Source organism: Pelodiscus sinensis, chromosome 25 (assembly GCF_049634645.1).
Source record: "Pelodiscus sinensis isolate JC-2024 chromosome 25, ASM4963464v1, whole genome shotgun sequence".
Taxonomy (NCBI): domain Eukaryota; kingdom Metazoa; phylum Chordata; order Testudines; family Trionychidae; genus Pelodiscus; species Pelodiscus sinensis.
The window spans coordinates 4,730,464-4,757,189 of NC_134735.1; the positions used below are offsets into that span (position 1 = coordinate 4,730,464).

General features: G+C 43.9%; 1 protein-coding gene across 3 annotated transcripts in view; it reads right to left on the reverse strand.

Annotated features, from left to right (window-relative positions):
• Positions 1-6,143: 6,143 nt before the first annotated feature.
• The window catches only part of NFYC (nuclear transcription factor Y subunit gamma), a 69,214-nt gene continuing 48,631 nt past the window's right edge, over positions 6,144-26,726 (reverse strand). For all 3 annotated transcript variants that reach the window (XM_075908952.1, XM_075908951.1, XM_075908953.1), the window contains exons 5-10: positions 25,235-25,330; positions 17,578-17,751; positions 15,133-15,291; positions 11,088-11,195; positions 8,255-8,314; positions 6,144-6,982 (exon numbers count right to left, since the gene is read on the reverse strand). In XM_075908952.1, coding sequence (XP_075765067.1) covers positions 6,863-6,982; positions 8,255-8,314; positions 11,088-11,195; positions 15,133-15,291; positions 17,578-17,751; positions 25,235-25,330 — 717 coding nt within the window. In that variant the 3' untranslated portion in view covers positions 6,144-6,862. The remainder of the gene's footprint in view (positions 6,983-8,254; positions 8,315-11,087; positions 11,196-15,132; positions 15,292-17,577; positions 17,752-25,234; positions 25,331-26,726) is intronic.

Below are 26,726 nucleotides of genomic sequence, written 5' to 3' on the forward strand. Positions count from 1 at the left end.
ATTTCTTGCACAGCAGTCGGTTTTGCTCTTCGTGCCTCCCCCATTCCTTTTCAAGTTCTTGACGCTGTTCCCAGAGGGTGACCTTTGCACAACCGACTTTTGCTTGGAGGTGGGGCCGCGGGGGGGGGGGGGGGGGAGGGGGGCTGATGTATCTTGTGAGGATGACTTGCCAACCTCAGAACAAGGGCAGTTGTCAGTAACAAACAGCCCAGCGCGAGGAGGATGCCGATTCCCAAGTGTAAGCGACAGCCGCACATCGCTCGGTGCGCTTTGTGCTTAGCTAATCACTCCCGAAGAGGAAGAGAAGCCGAACATTGATCCTAACAGACTCCTTGGAAAGAAAGAACCCAGCTCATAGTCATTTTTCAGCTGAGCGCGAGCACAAATGCTGAGATCAGAGGTAAAAGCATACACCACATGCCCCTCTCCCCCCAGCGATTAAATCGGAAACTATGGCAGACGTGAAAGTTGAAATGCTAAGTGCTTTCTTTTCTCTAGCAGGAGAGGCAGAAATAGCACTGGTTATCTCCTGCCAAACCCTGAGATCGCAACATTTTGTCCCTCCTCAACAAGAGGGAAGGGGTGCACCATCTTGAAACTGATCAGTGTACTCAGCTAATCGAGTTACCCAGCCCCTTAATCTGTTCATTGCTGCTACCGCCATTAGAGCACAAAGGAGACATTCTTCTCATACCCAGCCTGGCCATCAGTTTGTGTCTCACCATAACATTTCAAGTCACCCTTTCTTAGGCCTTGTCTATACAATACCCAATTTTGGCACCAAAAAATCTGCCTTTTGGTGATAAAACTGAGCGCATACGCACGGCCATGGGACTTTTGTTGGGGAAAATGCCTAGTTTTGGTAACAAAAACTTCCACTCCTACGAGATACTTTTTTTCTCTCTTTTCCCCTCCCTTTATTGTCGACAAAGAGTCAGTGTGAATTCTGCTGTTGGTTTTGACGACAGAACTGGCTTACGCCGGGATCACCACAATGCCTGCCCTGATGGATCTGCTCAGTGTTTTGGGATCTCTGCTGCCCTGCAGGCACGTGCGCCTCCCCTTTCACAGCTCCAGGAAGCATCCTTCAGTGAGTGAGCTGCACCCTTTAGGGAACCAAGCACAAATCATTGGAGTGCTCCTACTCTGCTCTGCCCTAGGAACACAGCAGCAGGCAGGCTGGAGGAGGGGGAGGGGGCCGGGCTGCTTTGCCATTCTTCAGCCCAGAGCACTCAGAGCTGCTCATGAAGCCTCTCCCAGGAGAACTTGGAGGGTACCCCAAGATGAGATGAGCTCTGCCTTCCCACAACACTGCACTATGGGATACATGCCCACCGTGCATTGCTTGTACAGTTGATGATGGTGCCCTCCCCGTGTGGACAATCTATCAACAGAGAGAGCAAGTGTGAACCTTTCACATCCCTAGTTAACTGGTTAACCAGTGGGGGTGGGAGCCCACCGCAAGCAGGGAGCTGCTGTGGCTGTTACGTTTAACTTGTTAACCAGTTAAACAGGATTTTACCTCCCTACTGTGAACACCTTGGGCGATTTTTGTCGTCATCAAAACTTACGAAGATCAAAACTTGGCAGACAAGGCCTTTGTTTCCATGGCTAGAAGGGACCAATGACTCAACCTTTCCAGACTTCCATACCCCCTTCAGGAGTCTAATTTGTCTTGGGGACCATGAGGGTTCAGTTCACTTAAGAACTACTTGCTTATAAAATCAGACAAACAAAGTACAAGAGTGTCACAGCACCCTGACTGAGAAGTTGTTTATTCACATTGGCTGTGTCTAGACTACGTCCCTTTTCTCGAAAAAGGGACGTAAATTAGACACTTTGAAAGTGCAAATGAAGCCGGGATTTAAATTTCCCACGCTTCATTTGCATAATGGCAGCTGCAGTTTTTTTCGAAAAGGGGCTTTTTGAAAGAAAAACGGCTGTTTAGACAGGGATCTTTCGAAAATAAAACCTTTTTTTTGAAAGATCCTGTAAACCTAATTTTTTGAAAAGTACAGGATCTTTCAAAAAAGGGTTTTTATTTTCGAAAGATCCCTGTCTAAACAGCTGTTTTAAATCCCGGCTTCCTTTGCACTTTCAAAGTGTCTAATTTACATCCCTTTTTCGAGAAAAGGGACGTAGTCTAGATACAGCCATTGTTACCATGTGATAATAAATCACTTGGAATGTAAATATTGGACTTACGTTTCAGTGTGTAGCCTAGAGAACAGTATAGACAAGCCATTGTCCCAAATTGTAGTTTGGACTGACTTCAGTAGCGCTTTGTATGGAGCCTGCTGTAAAATTAGGCAAGTGTTTAGATGAGTTGAGGTACTCGAAGAAGACTCCGCACACCCCCAGGGTGTACATGTACATACCTCTGGGTGAGAGCCACTGGTCCGTGCTAACTCGGGCTAGAGAATTCCATGCTCCTGTATCGAGCTTGCTGTCGTGCTTTGTAGATCTTCCATAGGGATGTCCCATTATCCCCCGTTGGATGAAATCCAGGCAGGCTGCGGCCCACCCACCTCCTGAAGCAGCTAATTCCACCCATGGGCTGAGTAGAGAGGTGTTGTCCGTGCTGCTCTAAATGTACCACCCTACCATTTACAGGAGTGGTCCTTGCTCTATTGTCAGGCTGAGGGGAGCCAGGGATTTTCAGGACTCCTTCAACGCTCTTTGCCAGATAGATCACCTCACCCTTTGCCCCCTCTGGCTTTACTCACACCCCATCTCGTCACTGCTTCAAAGTTGCCCTTCTTGGGGTTACTTTCTGTGCGCTTTTCAGGTGGGATGATGTTTTTTGGGCACAAGAGCCCAGCATTATGGGGGGGAGGGGAAGGGGAAGGGGAAGGTGCTTTAGAAATTGCACATTAGAGTTTGTAACTGCTACAGTGCCACAGGGCAACTCATAAGAACATACGAATGGCCAGACCGGGTTAGACCAAAGGTCCATCTAGCTCATGGGTTCCCAAACTGGGGGGCATGAAGAAATTCCAGGGGGGGCACAAGTTCCAGCCACCACCCCCATCAAGTTTTGCTGCTCCGGTCAGTTTTTTTCCCCCTCTGATATGGGGGAAGGGGGGGAGAAGAGGCATGGGGTTTCTCAAAAATAAAAAAGGTGTGATGCCGAAAAGTTTGGGACCCACTGATCTAGCCCAATATCCTGTCTTCCAACCATGGCTAATGCCAGGTGTCCCCAGAGGGAACGGACAGGACAGGGAACCACTAAGCAATCCCACCATTGTCACTAATCCCCAGTCTGACACACAGCCTCTTTCCTACCCATCCTCCCTAACAGCTATTGGCGGACCTATCTTCCATGAACGTACCTAGCTCTTTTTTTAACCTTGTTACAGTCATGGCCTTCACAACATCCTCTAGCAAGGAGTTCCACAGGTTTACTGCACTGTGTGAAGAAATCGTGCCTTTTGTCTTAAACCTGCTACCAATCGGTTTCATTGGGAGGCTCCTAGTTCTTGTGCTATGGGAGCAAGTAAATACCTTTTCCTTATTCCTTTTCTCCGCATCAGCAGCGATTTTATAGACCTCTAGCGTATCTTCCCTTAGTCTACTCTTTCCTAATCTGAAAAGTCCCAGTCTTTTTAACCTCTCGTCATATGGCAGCTGTTCCAATTGCCTCCCCTGCCCCCCGAGCTGTCCAGAAAGTCCTGCCTCTTTCCCCAAAGGATGCTGCAGTTCAGAGCGCACAGATTATTTCCGGTGGCATACATTTCCTTAGTGCTTTCCTAGGCCTCCCCTCTGCCATCCCTCCCAAGTTTCATTTGCCTGGAATCTCAAACTGCTTTGGCTAGTAATGGCCAGAAGAGCTGTGTGTGTCAGCTGGACTTCAGAACTTGCTCTCCACTGCTCAGCTCATTAGAGGCGAGATTTCAACCGCACTCCGTGTTGGCCTAACTCAGATCATTGACTTCAATGGAGCAGTGAGGACAATGCAGAGTGCTTTTGGAAACCCCAACCTCAGATGTATTAACGGGAAGACCTCACTATTCATGGTTTTCCACGTCAAAAAGCTTGCTTCCTATCACTGAAGGCTCTCGACTGTGCTATTTACCCCATCATTGTTTTCCTTTGCTGGTTATAAGAGGCCTTTTAAGACCCTTTTGAAAAATCCAGCAAATATACCCCTTGAGTCAGCTCTTAACTTTTGCAAGGTGCAGGGACACTTTCGAGAGGGACAATTCCCTGTGCAGAAGTTGTTTGACCTGAAGTGCTGTGCTACAGTATCCTTAATTACATGCTAATTCTCCAGCTGTGCATCTTGGCATCCCCCTCTAGGCATAAACCAAATCCGGCGCCTTTGTTTTGCCAACGGAGCTGCTTATGAAGCAAGTAGCTTCTTTTTGCGACCATCACTTTCACGCTCAGCCTGGCTTATCACAGCCAAGTCTGAAACTACCCTGCCTGGATCAGTTACTGGTGGTCACGAAGGGCGCTGTCAATTTCCAGCAGCTCTCTTGGTGCAAAAAACGTGTCAGGAAGAACACACCTGACACGTGGCCAGTGAGAATGGAGGAGGAACCTTCTGATTGGTTCTGGCTGTCCATGCCAGCCCACACTTCTCCACATACTTGCTAAATGACGTCCATGAAATCATAAGAGCATAGCACATCCACTGACACGTACATTAACTTTCACTACTTGTGCATCCCCTGAAGCAGGACACAGACCCATGCAAACTGTGCAGTTGTGTGGTGCCCTCTAGCGGCCAGTCTTTAGACATGAAGCATTTGTTCAGCTCAACCAAAGTGCGGAATTATTTTCTCCTACCTATTTTCAGGTGTTTTTTCCAACAAAGGCAAATGTTTAAGAAAACTAAAATTGACCCTGGATTCAATCAATCAAGAGCACTGCTTCAAGTCATTCTTCAACTGAGAAAGCTGGGACAGAGCGCAACAAAAGAGAGCCAATGTTAAGGAAGGCCCCGACCCCAAAATGTGTATTTTCTGCCCGTTTATAGACTCAAGCAGAGGAAAGCTCTACTTCACAAGGGGCCAGAAGGTTTGGACATGCAACAAACCTTCTCTGACTCTCCAGGTCAGATCAGATCTGTCTTCAGGTCTATTGATTTGTAGCTGTCAAGCACTGAAACCTTCTCTCCTTGGAGGACGCTTTCTCTGAAATTCCCAGAGGTCCAAGGCTATGCCTGAAGGCAGATGCCTACTCTGAAAGTTCTACATGTGAACTCTGCTTGCTGTGCAGCTGAGTTTGAGATTGGGAGGAGGAAACAGATGGTCTCACTGATGTTACTGAATTATAATTGGCCATAGTCCGTTACAACCCAAGAATTCTATCGGCTAAACAGCTTGGATTACCTGTGGAGCACGGGTCTAGCGACAGTTTTCATACTAAAAACTGGGTGAATTTGATGTTTTAAAAAATGAGACAGTTAACATATTGTCTGGCTATAGCGAATTAAGGGACAGATTCCTTTCACGCTGCTCTGCTCAGACACCTCATACCAACATGAGGCCTTTCCTGAGTGGAGTCTGCCAGCTGTATCATGCTGTTATATGTGTCAACATCTAACAAGGGACCTGGTCAGGATGATCAAAATTGCATCTATCTTTTGGATGAGATATAACCAGGAGTCCTGACCACACTTGGGGTAAAAGGCGTATTTAATAAAAATGGAGCTTAAAGCCAAATTCTAACTCCAGCAATTACATGTCTCTCCAGGGCCGAACCCTCCTCCTTTCCCCCCCCCCCCCTTCTACTGGACAAAGGGCAATCCTAACCTGGTGTAGCTGTCACGCAGGGCTGATATGCACAAATAGCTGTGTTCTACTGAGCAATTGCCACATGTCAGTGGGTGAGGAGATGATCACTGCCTATAGTTTGTATTTTAACTTATGGAGTGTGCATGGTGATCTGTTGGAGTAAAAGGCATGATACAGATGTAGAGTCACATCTGTTATGTCTCACACTTGAACCATGCTGCCAAGAAGTGGGATTCCATCCAGACTTCACACCTACTGAATCCCTTTTGCTACAGTTACATTTGTAACATTTCTACAGGACCTGCCCGTAAGAGCTTCTATAGGAACCTTCTTGGGTTTGTGCTGGTTACTTTTGGTACTCAAGCATATGCTCAGACGCCGAGTAAGGAAAAGACATGTAGATTATCTAAAAAGAAATTTATTGCATTTCATGCAGCTTATAATACATGCATCGACAGACTAGCACAATGGTTAACTTTTTTTCTCCAGATTCTTTAGTGTTTCTGGAATAGACGGGGACAAGTTTAAGCCTCTATTGTCCTTAGAAAATATGTTTATTGTAACACAAGGAATGGTTTTTCCTTCCCAAAAAGCGGCAAATATTCAGCGCTTAGGTCTATCAAAAACAAAGGGGGAGCAGGGAGGAAAATCTCCCAATACACTCACGTGCACGCACACGTATACCTCTACTGAACTACCAGGTTGAGATACCTTGGTCTAGCTCTATTCACAGTAGAATGCAAACCGAATACTGGGAATAAAGCTGTTATGGGAAACAAGATGCAGTCCCCTTTTACGAATCTGACCAAAGAAAAATGTTCCACTACATCATTGAATAAGCTGCTATAGATTTCATTTCAATTATCTTCAGTTTTACAAAGATGAACACGCAGCTAAGTATGCCGACCTATATTGCATCCTTCTTAGTCACTGTTGGATATTCTCTCATACCCACCAGAGATGGTGTAGAGCGCACCAGCGATCATAGCCTACTATAGGCTTAATATCAAGTACAGATACACAAAGGGAGACGTCTTCATCAGAGCCGGTTAGAATGGCAAAAGTCAAGATGGCGAGTGTCCATTTCCATGCCGATAGAATACTCGTTGCTGTGGGTTCGTTCAGTCCCCTGCCACCTGGGGAGCTTGTCCATCTGAAGTCTGATTGGTGGACTGAATAAACATGGGCTGGGCGATGTCCTGCCCTGCAGGCATGGTCACTTGCTGAATCTGATAGAGTTGCTGGAAAAGGTGGGGTAGGAAGAGAAAAAGTTTCAGCAAGATGCTCAAGAAATAGAAACTATTGGTAGCATGCAGCCTGTGTAGCCACAGATTGGACCAACGCTAGAAATCCACACACAAAGCAAGTCAAACGCGCTCAGAGTTGAAACATGAATTACTCTAGGCCTTAAATAGCAAAATGTGACAATATAACAAGCTAACCTCATGAATCTCTGACGGCCAGTTAGAACCGGACAGACTGGCTTACATGTATAATGGTAGGGGAATTTGATTCCTGAACAGATTCGGACTGAAAAAGCTCCCACTGACAATTTAACCTTTTTAAATTCCAGAGTAGGTTCGCCAGGTTACTTCTAATCACCGTCTTTGGCACTCTGCACGATACGTTCAATTACTGCTCATCCGCTAAAACCCTATTACATATTCTAAGCAGGCAGAACCAACTTTTGTTCTCACGCTGGATACTATTTTCACAACTTGCTTGAACAAGAGAGACAGCGATTTCCAAAATATTTCCACAGCTTACGGCTCACCTTGATTTATCAAGCTTTTCCTGCAATCTAACTTCTATCTTGATTTTACCTTTACCCCGTGTTTGCTCAATAGCAATTCAGTAGGATTGCTGTTTTCTATTAGTCTACATTCTGAAAGTTGATCAGACTGAATTTCATATTAGCCCTGTCTTCAACAAATTGAAGGTCAAAGTTTATTTGGGGCAAATCTACCCCTCACTGGATCCACTCTGACGTGTCTATTCCAAGTATTTAAAGTGATTATTTCAGCTACTTCATCTGCAGATGATATGACAAATGAACACAGTTTGTGCTAAACTATCATTAAACACTCCTCACACAAATAGAGACTACACCTCCCATAAGCTGTTCTTCTGTTTGTGCAATCTTCAAAAAACTTTCTAGTGACATGCTTGAGTTACACACCAAGAGTTTGTCCTTATTTATTGGCGTAAAAATTTCCTAGGCTGCTTTTTTAATAAGACATAACATCTTCCACATCTTGTAAAACCTGGGATGAGATGGAGAGGACAAAAGTTAAATATTCTCAAAGAACTGGGTTAATTTGGAGCAAATATGAAGTCTTTTTTAATATCTTGCTATAAGTCTGTCACGGTTCTTATGCATCCTGATTCCCAGATCCATCTCGCTATCCTACTTCTTGCTTAGATGCCTAGTACTAAAGACCAGGAGTTTTCTAAGCTCTGATTTCATGGAGACTGGCTCTTTATTCGTAAGGTATGAGTTCTGAAATAGGTACCTGCCCATCTGTGAACTGGCTAAACTGCTGCTGTCCTTGCTGGACTTCTGTTTGTGTGATCTACAATAAAGAAATGACAAGGGTCATCAGTGAGGGAACATACCAGCTGGGTCAACAATAAATTAACAATATTTTATCCCCCCCAAAGCACCACTGCCGACCACTTTACAGATATTTTTTTTTTTTTTAATATTATGCCTCCCAATATTCCCGCATGGTACTGCAAGAGAGATTAAGGTCCCTCCCTGGAGTCACATCAGTGAGTCAGCAGCAGAGCTGGGAACAGAACCCACGAGTCCCATCTCTGCACTAAATCAGCCTCCCGTACAAGCTCACCTCAATGGGAATTAAAACATGAACCCACACACAGAATAGCAGGGGGATGAATGCTCGTGGAGAACAAAGGGCATTGTTGGATTCAATAATTAAAAAGCAAAGCAAAGCGACTCCCTCTTGCTTTCATAAGCAGCATATGGATGATCAGTTTATGGACAGGAAGGTGAGCAGTTCTTTCAATTTTTGAAGATGGATAGCTACAGTTATCTGACAAGAACTAGGGACGTAAGTGACTAGTCGCTTCCCCCCCCACTTGCTGCCTGCGGCCTCAGGGGAATAAGCCGGCTCCACCCAGCACCATCTCCACAGAGAGGGTGTGTGTAGCAGGGGAGGCAGAGGCACAGCAGGAAACGGTGCAAGCAAGGACCAAAGCAGTCCCCACTCGCGCCAGTCTAACTGCGGGGAACCCTGTGCAAGCGGGGACTGCTCGAGTCTCCACTCGCCTGGAGTTCCCCACTGTGCCAAGCTAGCGAGCGCTCCACCTCACCCCTTATTGACTAATTGAGTAGTCAACGGAAATTCCATCGATTACTCGATTGGCTAGTTAATCAAACTTTTAACATCCCTAACAAGAACATGAAACATCTTATTCTGGTGTGCTGCCCTCATTGAAAACCTTATCGCCCCATCTCTGAGCAGCTCTCGTGCTCTGAGAAGAGTTACTGTCCCATCCTCCTAGTCCAAAGGAATGGAAGGAAGAGAAGGCAGTAACAGATGCAGCATGGGAAGCATGCAGCTCTACCACCCCAATTAGTGCAGGTTGATCACGTCAATGACTGAGCTGCAAAAGCTCCTCATGTAAAAGAGGTGAAAGGTTTCAGGGGATCCAAGAGGTATCAAAGAGAGAGACTTCTGGTAAGACACTGGAGACTTCTTCAATGTACCAGTCCAACTAACCATTTCACATGCACAAAAGTTTTGGTGGTAAGAGAATGAAACAAACAGCTACTGAACCCTAGTCTGGCTAGCCAGTTGACAACTAGGTCATATACTTGTTAAATTGGCTAACTTCATATTGCTTTCTTTTATGTGAGTTTTTAAGATTCTGAGCATGTGCATTCTTTCACTCCCCTGAGTGACATAAGTTTACTAACAAAAGTGCTAGTGTAGACACAGCCTAAACCTTTTAGGATTGAAACCTGAATCCTAGCTCTGACACTGCTACAAAGAAGCACACACATTTGTGTCAGGCAGATTCTGCTCTTAAAGCAAAAAGGAGGAGATGAAGAACTGAGGGGAGCCCTTTGCTGGCCCGTCTGTCCTTTCAGATCACACTCCTCGCGGAGATGTACTTCCGTAGATTTCTCTTCTGCATGGCATTAAAGCAGACTGGGTTACGTGGCACTTGAGGCGCGTACAGTATTTTGTAGTGCAAATAAAGGTAGCATGTCCTGCTTGTGAGAGTTTGTAAAGAAAACACCATAGGGATGCGTGGAAGAAAGGAAGGATGTGGGATCCTTAGGAATTTAAATGTATCTAAATTTTTCAGATTACCAACATGATTAATTTTATTTCTTGTGACTTTAGGTGTCTGGGCAAGGGTGAGAAGATAAAATTGTATGTCTTAAGACAGCCATATGCAGTCCTCATAAGAGGCACTCAATCATTTGGAGTGCACTGGGAAAAAGATACAGGAGTTTACATTTTGAAAAAGCCACTCCTGAATGATATGGCGCTTCTCCCACATCTGCACAGAGGAGCGCTATCTGTTTAGGAGTGCGTTCTCACTGACCCTCACGGATGAAAAATCTCTCGGCTAAGAGGCTGAGCCTGCAGCACTTGATGTGAACGGATCTTCAATGGAAGACGACTTGCTTCTCACGTTAAGACTAGGGATGCGAATGGATAACCTGTTACCTGGTAAGCATCACCCTTACCAGGTGATGCTTACTGGGTACCGGTTGACTGGTGCCCAGGAGCAACCTGCCATGGGCAGAGGTCCTGGGAGCCTCACTGTCAGCAGCGGTGGCAGCAGCCCCAGTCCTGGGATCCAACTTAGTTAACTGGTTAAATGTTAGGTTAAAATAATTTCCAGCACTGGGTTGACCTAATGTTTAACCAGTTAACTGATTAATCAGGATTTTACACCCCTAGTTAAGGCTGCTCCAAAGAACACAAGGGATCACTCCTGTGTCTTTTTCACACTCTGCTTTAACTTTCTCCCATTTGTCCTATGCCACACAGCTTCCTTGTCTTTTAAGCCCACTTCTTTCATGACTCTTCCTTATATTGGTGATCTTTCCATAAGCCTTCCACAACTGAACTGTATGCGTCTTATGCAGGGGTTACCACAGATCTTATACAAGTGCTGTGAACTTTTACACCACTCCCACATTGGCATGAATGAAGTGGTTGTGCCAGACTTCCACCGGGCTGTTTTATTTTATTTATCTATTACAAAGGCAGAAAGATCAGGAATGCTGGAAATTGAAATCTCAACATGTGGGGAATAATAGTTTAGTAGTTAATGACAAGTCTTTGGTCTTATAGTACATACCTGCTGCGCATTGGCTGCAAGCGTCTGAATCTGTCCCTGGACTACCTGGGTGCCTGATACAGGTTGAGCTAAGCGGATATACTGCAGCTGGCCAGCATTCAGCTGAACCTAGAAACAAGGCAGGGAAAGGGAAATAAAACAGTGGACTGAGCAGTATGAAACACGCAAACTTGCCTTCTTGTTTTCATAACAGAATGCAGAGTAACAGATTTTGATACTTGGGAGGACTGAACAGATTAAGTTTTGAAATTAATAGCTACATGGATTCACTCAAAGAAAATAATAGAAACTTTACCACTGCAAATTCTTAAATTAAAACTTGAAAGAGACCCTTTTAGCATCTTTCTTTCTACAAGGAGAAAGCATTGAGAGATGGCATACACAGTTCTGAGCAAACGTTAGCGAGCTCTTATTTTTCCTTTGCAAATATGAAGAGTGATTACATTAAATCTTCTGTCATCCGAGTCATTTGTTCAAATAAGAAAACTGTTTTCCCGGTGAGAAAGCTGCAACTAGAGATATTTCTAATATGGTCTTCCCATCATTTTCCTTTAGATGTTTGATAACTTTTCACCTTCTTAGAAAGGAGGGAATAAAGAACTAGCTAGAACCAGGAATGCTGCAAAGGCTTCCAACACAATTCTGCCAGCGTAGTTTAGTCGTGACATGGCAAAGGCTGTTATATTATCATGTCAACGTTTTGTGCTTTATATTAAGAAAAGAAAAACTTCAGTTTGCCTAAACACAAGGTGAGAATTTTAAATGTTGACAAGTCAGGAAAAAGTTATCACAGTATCATTAGTTCTGCTCTTGTGCACATTTCATATTTTTAACTAAATTAAACATTTGAAAAGCAACACAAAACAAAGCTAAGCATGGAACACGGTGCAAATTTTTCCATTAACCTACTTTTGAACATTTAATTTAGAATCTTAAGGTTAAAGTTTGCATTTTAATTTACTTTTAAAGGAGGAAGAAAATGCAAAGAGCTATTACATATAAAGAGCATAAAACACCTCTGCTTCACCAGTGAAGCTTAGAAGCTCTTGGAACAAAAATGATTGGGCTTGCAGTTTACACAAATTCTGCTGACTTCACCACTTGTGTCCAGAAGCCCCACCATTTGCTCTTGAAGCTATAGCCTCTGCAGCAGTTATAAACTCCATATGAGCATAAACGGTTTAATACACAATCTGTTTTTGCATTAAAAGCAGCCTGCAGAGAAGGTTCTCTCTATTGAAGGCTTCCCACTTTGATTTTTAACTGCAGTACTAATGTAATGGGTGAAACTGATCTGAAATGCTTATACTGCTTTGGTTCTCAAGAGAAAAAAGGGTCTAGTGCTCACGGACATCCAGCTAGTGTGAAAATTTCAAATGATAAAGTTGCACTATTTTTGAGACCTGAGCAAAACAATATTAACATTTACCTAAAACGTACCTCTCCCACCATTGCTCAAAGTTGAGGGGGAAAAAAAAATAAGTAAAAGTTAAAGACAAAATATGGGCTGAGATCAATGATGGCAAATTATTTCCAGAAAGACAATTTCAGAATTTATAAGGAAGTGAACCCCCGCTGGACTGTAAGTAACATTCCAATATCAAGGTTTTAAATTCCAGTGGGCACCATCAGTTTTAGGACACCTTACATTTGACATGTAAGTTTTTGAGCGTGTTAGTGCAGATCCAAAAAGGGGGGCAGGAGCCTCATGTGCCCAAGACAGGTTTTTGAAATTGCAATGTCCTCATGCTCCTGTGTGAGGGCAGAAATGGGAGGGCACCGTGACAATCCCTCAGCTTCCTTACAGCTCAGAGTATGCACTTCTGTGGGCTTAAATGCAGGGATGGAGGTCAGGGCATGGGACCCACAGTTACTGTACAGTAACCATGATTCCTTCTTTTAGTGTGTGTCAGTGTGGAGCTCATTGTTCGCTGATCACCTACAATCTCCTCCCTGCAAGGTAGGAGTGTAATTTTGGCAATGTCAGTCAAACAGCCACTGCAGTACTGCGCTCCCAAAACTGGCATCTGACCTGATTGCCACGTCAAAGGCATAACATTTAACAAACAAAACAATCAGTGGGTTGCCCTAACGTTGTAGGCCTGCAGATCTCAGGGCCTGGAACATTCCTGAAGCAAGCAGAAAAAGCTGTCTGTGCGCTGGAGAACCATACCTGAATGTTTGGCAGAAGAGGCTTGCCAGCCATCTGAACCTTAGGCGCGGGGGCCAGATGCAGCCCCTGGTTTGCCTGGATCCAGCCTCCAAGGCTCAGGGCTCCCCCCTCCAGCATTGGGGAGCCTGCGCTGGTGCTCCAACCCCCCCCGCTCCACCACACAAAATCTACCAAGCTGGGCTTCCCCTAGGCTCCGGTGTGCAAGGGGAATGTGCGGAATGTCTTTCTCCTTCTCAGTTGGGGGGGGTGGGGTGGCGGCACATCAATGAGGGTTTGTTTTGTTTTTCTTTGCTTCTCACTTCTTCTGTGGGTCAGTGGCCCCCACCCCAAAAAATGTCCCCCACCCCTGTGACAAGTGGAGGAACTTCACTATGTGACCCTCTTGGAGAGGAGATGGCTTGGCTTTTAGATGGGCACAAATGCCCCAAAAGAGGCAGCGTGCAGCCAGAAAGGTTTAGTTCTATTAAAGTAATAAAGCAAAGCTCTGGACACATTGAAAACATGCAGCTCTCTCTCTCCTGGTGTCCATTGCAGCCTCTGGAAGAAGCCTCGCAAAATGATCAGTTGGCTCAAATGGAAGCCTAGGACCACATCAGGACTGAACTTGCAGTGTGGTCTTATCATCTCGACCTATGCAAAGCTGCTAGGCAATCTAGCCGTAAGAGCCTGGAGCTCACTGACTCTCTGATGAGCGGAGGCCACGGGACAGACCATCCCGAGGGGCAGGTGATGTAATTGAGCACTGTGACAGTGGCTCCGAGGGAGATTCCATCAGTTTGAGGAGGTCAGTGGTAAAATCCCAAGTGCAAGTCAGGTCCTTAACTGCAAAGGAGAGAGAATGGAACCACCTTCCTGTATGTTCAGTGGGTCTAGCCACCAAGTTCTTACAGTTCTTGAGGGAAGACTGACGTCTGTTCAGTGGGGTCTGAATAGGGAGAATGCAGGCCACAGCTGTAGTGTAAGGACCAACGGTGAAATCAAGCAGCATCTTGTACGTGCATACTCACATGTGGCCTAAGAGTCCCAAAGAAGTGCACAACACTGTCACTGGGTTTGATTTTAGGTTGTTCTCCAGCAACTGAAAAGATCTGAATCTGTTCTTTAGCAAGTAGGCTCCAGACAATCAGGGGTTGATCCTGGCTTTCATGGTTACTATCATTTATGACAATGTGAGGAGTGATTTCTTACACCTCATGATGGGCTAGGGAAAAGATTGTTACAGTTGCCTGTGGGGTTCTGCTTCTTATCAGCCAGCTGTCCAAGTACAGATAGATGTGGATTCCAGGCCTTCTTGAAATGCACTGCTGCTACTTGTTAAGCATTACTCTCAATGTCACGAAGAATCTGAAGGGCAGAACTCCATACTGGTAAAGGTTAAGATCTCTGAATATTAGGTATGGGATGGAGAGCTATATGAAGTATGCATCATGTGGATGCCTAATATATACAATATTTTCTGCTTCTGTAGTGCCTTTCTTCCAGCAGAAGTGTTTCATAAAAATGTTTCATAAAATAAGGACTGCAATTTCACAAATGGCATCCGGATACAGTGACTTGCTTAAGGTTACAGAGTCAGACACAAAAAGAATGAAATAATGCTCTTTACTGAAGTATAGGTAGTAAGAGACCTAAAGTTTAGGCAGTAAGTGTTTTTATTATTAACAGTCTCCTAAGCATACCTAATTATTTCTTCTCCCAAGGCAAAATTCTTAACGGAGTTATAAGTTGTGTGTGCGCTACATAACAGAGATCTTGTAACACTAGGCACTGGAATATCTATATCTGGATTTCTGAAAAAGGGTTGATGTAGCACAGTTTGATACAAGACCATGAGACTGTTATACATTTCCCCCCCCCCCGGCAAAGTCTTACCGGAATTTGCTGGATTTCTCCTGTATTGGTGATTATCTGCTGCATGACTTGCATGGTCTGCCCAGTTCCACTCTGAGCCTGCTGTGTTTGCCCTTGTGGCTGTGCCTGGACGATCTGGACCTGCTGACCCTCACCAACCTGCATCGTCACTGGGGTGGTCTGAATTGAAAGACAAAAAGGAGCACGGACTGACTTGGCTGTACATTTCTGCAATTTCAGCCAATAACAAAAGGCTCTTTTGCAGCCCTGTTTTCAGCTTGTTGATATTTCAAGCTTGACCTACTTCAGCACTGTGACAATCAGGAAAAGCATATTCCTGTGATTCTAAGTCTACTGCCACCTAGAAATACAGAGAGTTTTAAACAGGACAACCTTACTTGCAGAGGTTCCTGAGCATTTTTGCCATCAGAGATCTAGCTGTCTTACATACTTAACTGGCCCTACTACCACAGCATCTGAGCACCTCACAATCTAATGTATTTATCCTCAACACACATGTGGGAGGGAAATCATATTCTCCCCATTTTACAGATAGGGAACTGGTGCACAGAAAGGTTAAGTGATTTGCTCATGGTCACACAGGAAATCTGTAGCAGAACAGGGATTTGAAAAGAGATCTCATGAGTTCTAGGTTAATGCCTTCCTCCAAGAAAGGGGCTCTTTTAAGAAAGTGAACAAAAAAAGAGCCACAGGAGCACCTACACACCACTAGAAACACAGCAATATTAAATGTTTGCAAACATAACAAAACGGTTTGGAAAAGTAAATTCCGCAGGTTCTCTCTTAAAATGTCCATGTATATTATACTTATGGTACTTTTAAAACAACAATATTTTCCAGCCTCAACCTGAGACTCAATTTAGTCCTAAGAAGTAGCAAGTCAAACATTTGGTTTTGAAAGTACAAGGATGCCACTTCCCTAGTAGGCATACCAGTGCAATTCAGTATTTCAGCACAAAGTATGTTAGTTCTGATACTCAAATCACAGAATCACAGAACACTAGAACCGGCGGGGACCTGGAAAGGTCATCAAGTCCAGTCTCCTGTCCTCACGGCAGGACCAAACACCAACTACAGCATCCCTGACACGTGCCTCTCTAACCTGCTCTTAAATATCTCCAGTGATAGAGATTCCACAACCTCCCTAGGCAATTTATTCCAGTGCTTAACCACCCTGACAGTTAGGAAGTTTTTCCTCATGTCCAACCTAAACATTAAGTAATATACACTAGGCAATGTACAGTCATTAACTGTTGGGATAAAATCTTGCATTGACAAGTGGATGATTAAATGACCAAATTGGTCCATCTTCATACACTTGGAAAAAATGCCACTCCTATTTCAAATGAGACAGAAACTCTGTCAAAACTTGGGTCTCTTTCAAAACAGATACGTGACACAAATTAACTGAAACACTTAGTAGGTTGTAAAACCAATTTGCAGCAAAAAACTTTTCTAGCAAATCACCAGAAAAACATCATGTTTCCCTAACCTTCAAAGTGTTCACAACAAGGTAAATACAGCAACTGCCCACCAGTTCAATTTTTAAACAAGTACCTATGTGCTTTCTCCTGTTATGCCCCTTGTACTTTGCATGAGCTCCACGTGCAAAGTTACCTTATTATCCTTCTTCAAAACTCCTGTTCTGTGAGGCCTACAAAAATCCTGGGCAGTGCTCCCTCTTCGGAGAAGGGATAGACTTCTGGTTTTGTACAGGACCTAGCACAAACGGGGTCCTGGCCTTTGACTAGGGCTCCTAAGTGCTAAGGTAACACTAGTTATCAAGGCTCTGCGTTCATCACGGATTCCATGACTTTCTGTGACTTCTGCAGCAGCTAAGTGAGCCTGGACTGGGGGCTGTCAGTTCAGACAGCTCACAAGCTGGGCACATCGGTGGCTGCTGGGGCAGTCGTGGGCCCTCCCATCTGCTACCCTGCTAGTTGGGGGGGAAGGAGGGAGGGGGGTGGCAGCAGCTCAGCTCCCAGCTCCACCCCCACAGCTCCCATTAGCCTCAGTTCCCGGCCAACAGAGCTGCAGAAAGGCTTGGGGCAGAGTGGAGGCAGTACATGAACCTAGGAGCTTGAAGTTACCCACCTCCTGGGAAGAGGTAGGGAGCCTGCTCCAGCCACACCAATGTGTCCCCCTCCTAGCACCTACAGCGCTCCCAGGTCTGCCCTTCCTCCTCACTCCCACAAACACCTGCAGTGCATCCACAAGCTGCCCTCCCCCCCACCAATTTTTACTCAAGAGTATATAATAAAATTCATGGACAAGTCACGGCCATTCATTTTTATTTACGGCTCGTGACTGTTACTAATAATACCTGTGACTAAATCTTAGTTATTACTTGTAACAGCCACATGTGGCTTTTCATATCCCACATACTTCTAGGCCTTTGCTGGCTATGTAGAACGGTAAGCTTTCATGCCGTGCCTCCTCACTGACCTGTCCCTGCTGAGGCTGAGCAATGATGATCTGTCCTGGCTGGATGGTAGTGGTGGACGTGGTGGTCTGTTGTCCTTGCTGTTGCCCCTGTACCTGTACTGCGGCGGGCTGTTGAGCAAGCGTGAAATAGTACTGGACAGGTTCAGCGGGAGTCACAGCCTGGCGCACCTCTTCCTAGGATACAGAAGAAAAAAAACAAAACAAAACCAACAGACTGCATTCCGGCTGAAATCCACTTCCATAAACATGCTCAGTACAATGGATTCTTTAATGCTAGGTTCTGAACAGTTTAAGCCAAAGGAAAGTAAATTCAAATAGCCCTGAAAAGATAAATCAAGATGAAAATAATGGGTTCCACAGATTTTTACTGAGCTACACAAATCAAAGCATTTCAGATTTTTAAGGTATGTGATCACCCATTCCATTATGAGAAGCAAATGAGCAAACAATTATCACAGTTAAAAACCATACAATTACAGTGCTTGGCAGTAAATTCCAGCAAGGACTGTTATCTTAGCACAGTGCTAATTGGAAGTGCACTACGAAGAGATATAAAAACATCGTGTGCTACTCAAGCTTGTTCCTTAGCCTACACGCTGAACACAAACCTCAATCTGCCACTTGCTGTGACACCACAGGGAGTGTTAAACTAAATAAATCACTGAATTTGATTTTATAACCAAACCAGTCCAGAATTAGGCTTTGTAGAACTTTTGCCATTTAGGGATGTGAAGAAAACCATCCCTCTGACAGAAATTTTACCCTTAAAAAGCGCTGGTGTGGATAGCTCTGTCAAAGAGATGTTCTCCTGCTACTGTCCCTCTTTGGGGGTAATTTAATTTTGTCAAGGTGGGGAGGAGAGCTCTCTCTTGCCAACAAAGAGCGACTACACTGCATACCTTAACAAGGGCATGGCTGCGTCACTGTAAGGTGGGCAGTGTAGACATATCTTAGAACGTTCAGACAAACGCTGTAGTTTTGCACTGTCTGCTTCATCTGGCAATCCAAAAATCTTAGCTTTTGGCTCTTTTGTTTCAAGCAAAGGAAATGCCGTAGCTTTTGCCTGTTCTGGTTTACCTACCCATGGCCTTAGGTATAGAAATAATGCTGATTAATGGAATTTCAGGAACAGAAGTAGAATTATTGGATATTACACTACACAGAAATGAACTAACACTTATTAAATCTTCAGATGTTCAGTCCATGGCAGAAGGAGTAAACAACCCTCTCCCAGCCACCTTGAGTCCACAGCTGAGAGTGTAGGATGTTTACACATGCTACAGCATGGTAGATTCCATATAAAGCCTGTTGGACTTCCGGATATTAAATAAGGGCTGCCCATAGATCAATATCAATTATACCTGCTTGAGATGCCAATTAAAAGAAAACAAAACACCCGAATGAAACCAGATCCAAGTGTATGGAGTCTGAATGGCTAAGAGCTCAATAATGGCATACAGAATCTTTCTTGTTCAATTGCTGCACAATTACTACTGGATGGATTCTTACGGCATGCCTAGACTACCCATTGGATTGACAAGCAGCAATCTATCCATCGGGAATCAATTGATCGTGTCTAGTACGGACATGATAAATTGCCGTCGAGAGTTTTCTTGTTGACTCCAATACTCCACCAAAACAAGCGTAAGTGGAGTCGATGAACGGTCAGCCGTTTACTTAGTGCTGTGAAGACACCACAGAAAGCAGACCTAATACATCTACTTCAGCTATTTACATAACTGAAGTTGCATAACTTAGGTCACCAGCCTGCAGCAGTGTAGACAAAGCCTTAGAGACTGACGTAAAATGACCCCAGCTCCTAATAAACATGTGTTCTACAACTGACACTTACTGGCACCTTTTTGTCAGTTTCAACCAGGAAGAAAGGTTGAACAGACCATAGAAAATAAATTGTCTTCTTCCATCATTGGATTGGATTTCCTTCAGGTCAAAGCTGAGACAGACACTGGCAAAGAATGACATGGAAGAAGTATGCACTGTTACTGATTAATGTGGATAAAGGCAGAATTAAAGAGACATGGGGGAAGGTAGTATCTTTTACTGGACCAACTTCTGCGGGTGAGACACCAGAGACAGACAGAATGGTCAAGCCAGCACTAAGTAACACACACATTTGATTAAACTCTATAAAGTGCAAGCCTAATATAGTATTAAACTCTTTCCTTAAAAACACAAACACACACACACACACACACACACACACACACACACTCTTCCCAACCAAAACTAAAAGATGTCACAGCCAGTTGTAGTCATGAAAGAAAGAGCTTCTGAGATTGAATCTTGGTGTGAACAATGTCAGGATCACCCAACAGAAATGCAGACCAAAATACTTCACTGATTTCATTTTACAGTTCCTCTTTCATGAGTAAATTTGCTGGAGTATTTTAATTTGACTTCCTCAAGCTCTTTCTGAGAAGTGTGATGATTTTAGCTGTAAAGTTACAACACATTACATTTTTGCTGTTGTTACTAACAGGACACAGCAGTTGAAATCAAGTCTGTCCTGATCCAGTCATGAAAAATCCATTGAAAGGGGGAGGACAACTGCAGCAGTTTCTGTTGAGCAAGCTGCTTAGATATCCCATTCCAAGGATTGCAACACAAACTCCTGAGCTTTTGAATAAAAATTAAATCAACTCTGCACCTCAATAAAGCATGTGCTCTAGGTTAATGTTTCATAGTGCTCCTGACAGAAATGGCTTTAAATTTGAACTTATTTAAACCAGGTTTTGTCTTATGGTTTGCTGTCTCTTAGGCTAGCTCTACACTTAAGACAGCATGCAGACTACAGGCACTATGCTATATGCTGCAATGAATGGCTCCAGCAGTGGGAAAAGGCTCTGGCAGCAGGGAGCTGCTGGAGCCATGTCATTGTGGCAGGGAAAGTCTCCAGCGGCATGCTGCTACATCGCTAAAAATACACACCTTGAGGATCCGTACACTTGCAATTCAGGTCTGTAGGGCACTCTTCCCACATAAATCATGCCTCACTATCTATGCTGCTACATCTACCCAAGCTAGTTGGGCATGCAGCGTTTGAACTCGTATCTCTAGTTGTTCATTGGTGTACTGCATTGACTACCAAAGAGTCTGGCTGAGGGTGAGAAAATAAGAAGTTCATGCCTTTGGCAGGGACAAAATATTTGCAGCTGGCACATTTGTTAGTGAGGGCTGCCAATGCCAGCGTCTGCCCACTTCCAAAACGGCCTCGTCCATTGGCAGGGCTATCTTTGTGGTGGCTGAGGGCTACAGGATTTTTACACATTTGTGCTGCTTTTCTTACACTTCTGGTAAGAAAATTTCTTGTGCTACGGCCACTCTTTTGAACAGGTTCTGAAATTGCTTCAAGAGCTGGGCATGGTGACAACTGATGGTTTCGCCATCTCCTTTCCTTACACTGAGAGGTTGGGGTTGACCCCTTATGGAAATAAGGTTGAAGGAAGGAATCCAAGGAGGAGGTGGGAAAAACAACCTTTCTTTTCTACACCCCCCTCCCCCCCCAAAAAAACCACCAAGAAATCATGAACTGGGGAAGGAGTTGGGGGAAAGCTAAAGTATTTTGTCTTTCAGGTACAAAAGAGAGAGAACTGCTAGGAGCTTCGTCTGCTGCCAACTGAGGAACTGAAGGAGCTGCACCGCACATGCAATCAATAGACACAAAGGGCACCACTAAGTGGCTACTGCATACGCACAGCACGGCCAGGTGCTACCAGGAAATAGCACCAACTGCTGGCGTGAGGATGCATTGATACCTAGAGTGGAGCACCCACAGGGACAGCACTCAAAGAAGCTGTTTTTCCACTGAAAATTCCTACCCCGCTTTGTAAATGGCACCATCATCCACCAAAGCTCTCCTGCCCCTGTAGTAAGTGCTACATAGTCCTGTATTTTGCTTCTGCCCCTGAAAGTGTTTCTAGTGACCCAGAATGTTCACAAAGGCTGGGAATATACAGTGTTAGGCTTTGAGAAATTGCTGCCTATTTCAAAACAAACGTTCATGTTGTTTCATTGTTATCTACGATGTGCAACCAGGACAGGAAAGCTTTAGTGATTCTGATTGCAAAGAAGAATTTCCATGGATTACACACAGTTATTTTCCTCTGGTGAGTTAATGAACTATAATAAAATATAAGTGCCTTCGTATTTTAAACTAGGGAGGTTATAAATAATGACCTTTACCGAGGCTCTTTTTTCAAAGTGGATCGAAAGGTCAAATGAGCGAGCAATGCTGTGTACACATACTGGAGGTGTTCCCTAAGCTACCTGGACAGGAGCATAAAGGCATCACTCTGCAGAGGTGGGGTCCGCTTCAAGAATTTGGTAAGTGGTCAGGGACAGCACCTTTCTATGATATTAATGGAGGGGAAGCGGGATCTGGGACAGAGTTTGGGTTCAGGAGGGGGCTCTGGTTTTTGGACTGGGGTGCAGGAGGAGGTGTGGGTTCTGAGAGGGAGTCTGGGCTCAGGATGGGATTCTGACCTGGAGCAGGGATCCAAGAGGGAGTGTAGGGCCAGGGAAGGAGTTTAGGTGCAGGAGGGGGTTCTGACCTAGGACAGTTTCTGGCCAATGGGAAGCTGTGAGGATGGTACTGGGGGAACAACTTGCTCCCCAGGGGTGTGTCACGCAGAGACACACATGCTAGCCCCAGAAGCCAGACACTTTGAGCAGCGTGTGGGGCTGCAGCAAGACAGGCAGCTTGCCTGAGAGTCCCACTGAGCTGTGGGCTGGATTCAAATGTTTGGCCAGATCCAGCCCAGGGCCATATTTTGCTTGCTCCAGCTTAGACTCTCAGACTCGGGGAATTGCACACAAACGCTTAGGAATCTTGACTGACTTTTGTTATCTCAGGCTGCTACTCATTGTTTTTAGTTTCAACGTGCTTATGTGAAACCATTTTTCCTCATTTTGCCAGGTTTCCTGAGATGCAGGCTCCCCCATCCTCCAAACTGGCATGCAGAGATTTCTCTTTGCTAGATGGCTCTTGTTTAAGGCACACCTGTGAAAACCCCTTTACAAACCATAGCGACAAACACATTCAGAGGAATCATTACTTTTCTATATTGAAGAATAAGCAAGCAGCTCTGTGGGAAGGGACTGCAGGGACCTGGGCAGCCTTCTCATCTGTGACATTGACTATGTGAGCAAGTATATACAGAACATGGCTTCATCACATGTACAGAAATCATGGAGAAAATTCAGCAACCTCCCATAGCAGATAATCTTCTAGATCTTTCCTAAGTGAATACTTTCTAGTAAGTAGTGTTCTATCATCACTCCCTAATACTGATGTATATAATGTGATGGAAAGCAAGCCTTTCCAAGAAATGACAGGGTATGTGCTTGGGCCCAGATGACAGGAGGTTATCGAAAGAAAAAAAAAGAGAAAAAAAAAAAGGGTAAACGTGTTCCCTTCCTTTGGAGAGCCATCGCTAGCATCATGAGAATTTTGGTGAACAACAGAGATAGGATGGTAAGCAAGCCCAAAGGCAGAAGACTATGTTGAATGTGCTGCTCTTTGTATCCAAACTGAAGTACTCTGCTATGTATTACTCACACTGGAGTGTGAAGGTAGGTCTCCCTGCAGACAATGTAGGACAGACAATCTAGTGATACGCTTTTTGGGATCTATGTAAAAAAAAAAGCACTCTGTTTTATAGTGCTTCTGGGAGGTGTAAGCATGGCTGGAGCAGAGAATTCTAAGGGTGATATTAGAGCCCTGCAAATACACAGATAACTGCTTTATATCTGAGGGTATCCACAGGGTACTAGGGTACAAGGATACAAAGGCTATCCTTGGATGTGGATGTAGATATTTTTATGGATATGGATATAAATCTTGTATCTAGAACCCTGCAAATCTGTGGATATACGCTTTATATCCATGGGTATCCACAGGTGTCGATGCGGGCATCTGAGGCTCATTTTTGCGGATACAAATTTTGTATCTGCATAGGGTTCTGGTTACCATGGACTTGCCACAAAATTTTAGGAAATATCAAACCATCAAAAGTATCAGAGCAGCAGTTCAAGATTAAAGAAATCATCTGCTCCAGAGCCTACAAAACACTGGATTTAATTATCCAGAATGGAAGAAAGTTTCTTTTAAAATGTGTGGAGCTGAAGTCAGTCAAGCAATGATTCCAGGAGCTACTGAACAACGTACTAAATGAAGCATCATCATAAATCTAAGAATTCCCTAGAAAGTCTATGGCATTGGGTGTTAATGTAGCTGTTTAGTTTACCAGATAGTTTGTAGAGAAGTTTGTACAGCAGTCTGACCATTGGAATTAGATGAACTGCTACATATTTCTGCAGCTTGGTACAATTATAGAAGAAAATAAGCTTTTCAGATGAAAGGTGATAAACTGGTTTAGCAGAAAGTTGGATCTGTGACATTGTTCACTTTGAAGCAGCAAAACTGGGTATGCTCCATTTCTGGGATGGTCTGCAATAATCAGAGAAACCAGTGCTTCTTAAATACAAACCTGTTACGTTTCAAAGCAGGCCTGCTGTTCAGGATGACTGTGGCAGCCTGCCGCTGTAAACATCCGACTGAAAGCTCCCTTCTAACACCTTACAGCTTCCAGTCAAGGATGTTTACAGTAGCAATGACTGCCCAGAAAAATGAAGAATGTGGTACTTCTACGGGAAGCAACGTTTCCTTCTTCTCCAACAGCCTAGATGTGTTAGCTCAACAGGTTTCTAGATGTTTAAATACTCTTAATGTTAGCAACTTTTGTTATCTGCAACCTCTATTTGCAGCCTTTTCAACCAGCAATTACTTAAATCAGTTTCATATCAATTTTCACTTTTAAATTAGGTTTCAGAGGTAGCTGTGTTACCAGTAGGAGCATAAGTTTTGTTTACATCATATAACGTAACTCAAGTGACAACTGGACACTTGAAAGTGCCAAAATGAAGAAATGTGAAGGGGGGAGGGTAGAAAAACTTCACTCTTTAATAATGCTGAGCTCTTGATTTAAAAAAAAAACTAAAAACTTATCAGGGAATATCATTATCTCATTTCAGAGTTGGGAAACTGAAGCATAGAGGTGTAAGTGGCTTGTTAAGATCATCCAGCAAGATAGTAGCAGAGCAACTGCTCTAACCACTAGGATGTGCTCTCCCCCCATTCCTATACAGGCAGTCATTTGGTCCCTTTAGAGTAAAGCTAACTGTAAACTTTTCAGAAGAAACATTTACAAAGACAACAGATTTCTGGACTTTAGTGGTTGATGTAATGTGGACCTTGCAGTTGGATTTCATTCTATCGGAGCAGGTACCTGGTGTAATCAAACACAGGCACAAGTCACCCGCTGAGAGGATAATCAAATGTTCCATTTTATACAATCCTCACTGCACTGTTCTATACATGTTAGATTTTAAAACTTCTAAAATGCACCCAATTACATCTCTGAGGCTCTAGCAACAGCAATGGTAACACTGATAATATAGGAAAAAAATGTCTAAGATGACACAGTAAACATTAAACAAACATGCAATAAACTGTACTTGTCTTATGTTTGAACCTCACTTTATATTACTATTTAACATCAGAAGTATGTAAATACTGTAGTGGAAAAATCAACCTCATCAGAAGTAAAGAACAGTAATAACAATTTTACCAACTTACCTGGCGTTTTGGAGGTTTAAGTTCATCTCTTGGAACAATATCGATGAGAAAGTCAAACTGATCAAACTTGGTAATTGCCATGGCAATATCATTTCTCTGTAAATTAAAAAACAATAAAAATAGTCTTTCAATTTCAGAATGACCTGTTTGGTTGCGGAGTAAAAGAGAAGTTGGGAATGCCCATCATATGGAACGGAATTCTTATTGAAGTCCCAAATGGTTCCACTCACATAGCTAGTACTATTAAATCAGAAACAGCAGAGGGCAGGCAAGCAGAATGAGAGAATCATGCAAGCCCCAAGCCACTACAAGCAGCAACAAGATCATCTGCAATGGCAAAATTATCTGCTCAGAAGAGCTCTCCCATCAACCTAGGTAATCTCAACCCCTGAGAGGCAGTAGGCAGGTCAAGGGAAGAATTTTTCCAGGAGTTAGGTCCACTTTACTATGCCTCTCCAGGGTGTGGCTTTATCACACAAGTGACAGGTGGGAGGGGGGAGACTAACTTTTTAGAGTACACAGGCCTCACTGGGTTACGTTTTTAGGGGGGAGACCACCTGTAAACATTTCTGAACATTTAAAAACCAAAAGTAAATCAACACTGGATTTTAGCTTTTCTAAAAGATATACTATAGGAATTATTGGGTGGGGGGGAAGGGAGTTCTATGATCTGTTACATGTGAGGTCAGTTGCAAAGAGCACAATGACTCTTTTTTGGCCTTAAAAATCTATGATACTATAAATAATTGTGTCTTGGAACAGCTGGTTCTGAAGCATGTCTGAGAAGAGGCTGCTCTTGATTTAGTCACAGTTAAACAGGAAATAGCTTCGGAAGTAAGTGCAGGGGAGCCACTAATTCATAGTGAACTTTAGCATAATAAGTTCAGTACCTTCTCAAAGAGAGAATTACTAGAAGTAGTGCTAGGGCACTGTTCTTTAGCAAAGGGAACTTTTCTTTAGCACAGTTGGAAACAACCTGAAGGAGAAGTGACAGCAGTACAGTGCATCACTAGGGAGACCGTTTAAGAACATTTTAGATTCGCAAAGTGAACACTGCTATGTAGCTGTAGAGTGGGCGGGAGAGGAGTTAATAGGAGAATATTTGAAAAAAATTGCATCCCAAATTATGTTAACAAATCAGCGTTAACTTGTAAGATGACAATTAAGAGGACTAAGAGGAAGCACAAAGAGCAAAGAGCTGGCGGACTGCAAAATACATTCGAAGGAAAGCAAAATACATTCGAGGGAGAGTCATTGAGACGTCTAAGATGAGAGGATGGAACTGGAGACACGGAATACTAAAATTCCTTACCATATTACTTATGGACTCAGAGGGTGATACAGATATACACATAATGGATTTACTGTCTTCAGGTATAGTGCCAAATTAAGGATTTTTTTTAGGAACTAGAAGAGTCAAATTGGTAAGTTACCCATTACTGGACAACAATTATCCAAGTTCTGAAGACACCAAAGGACAAGGCAGCTGAAT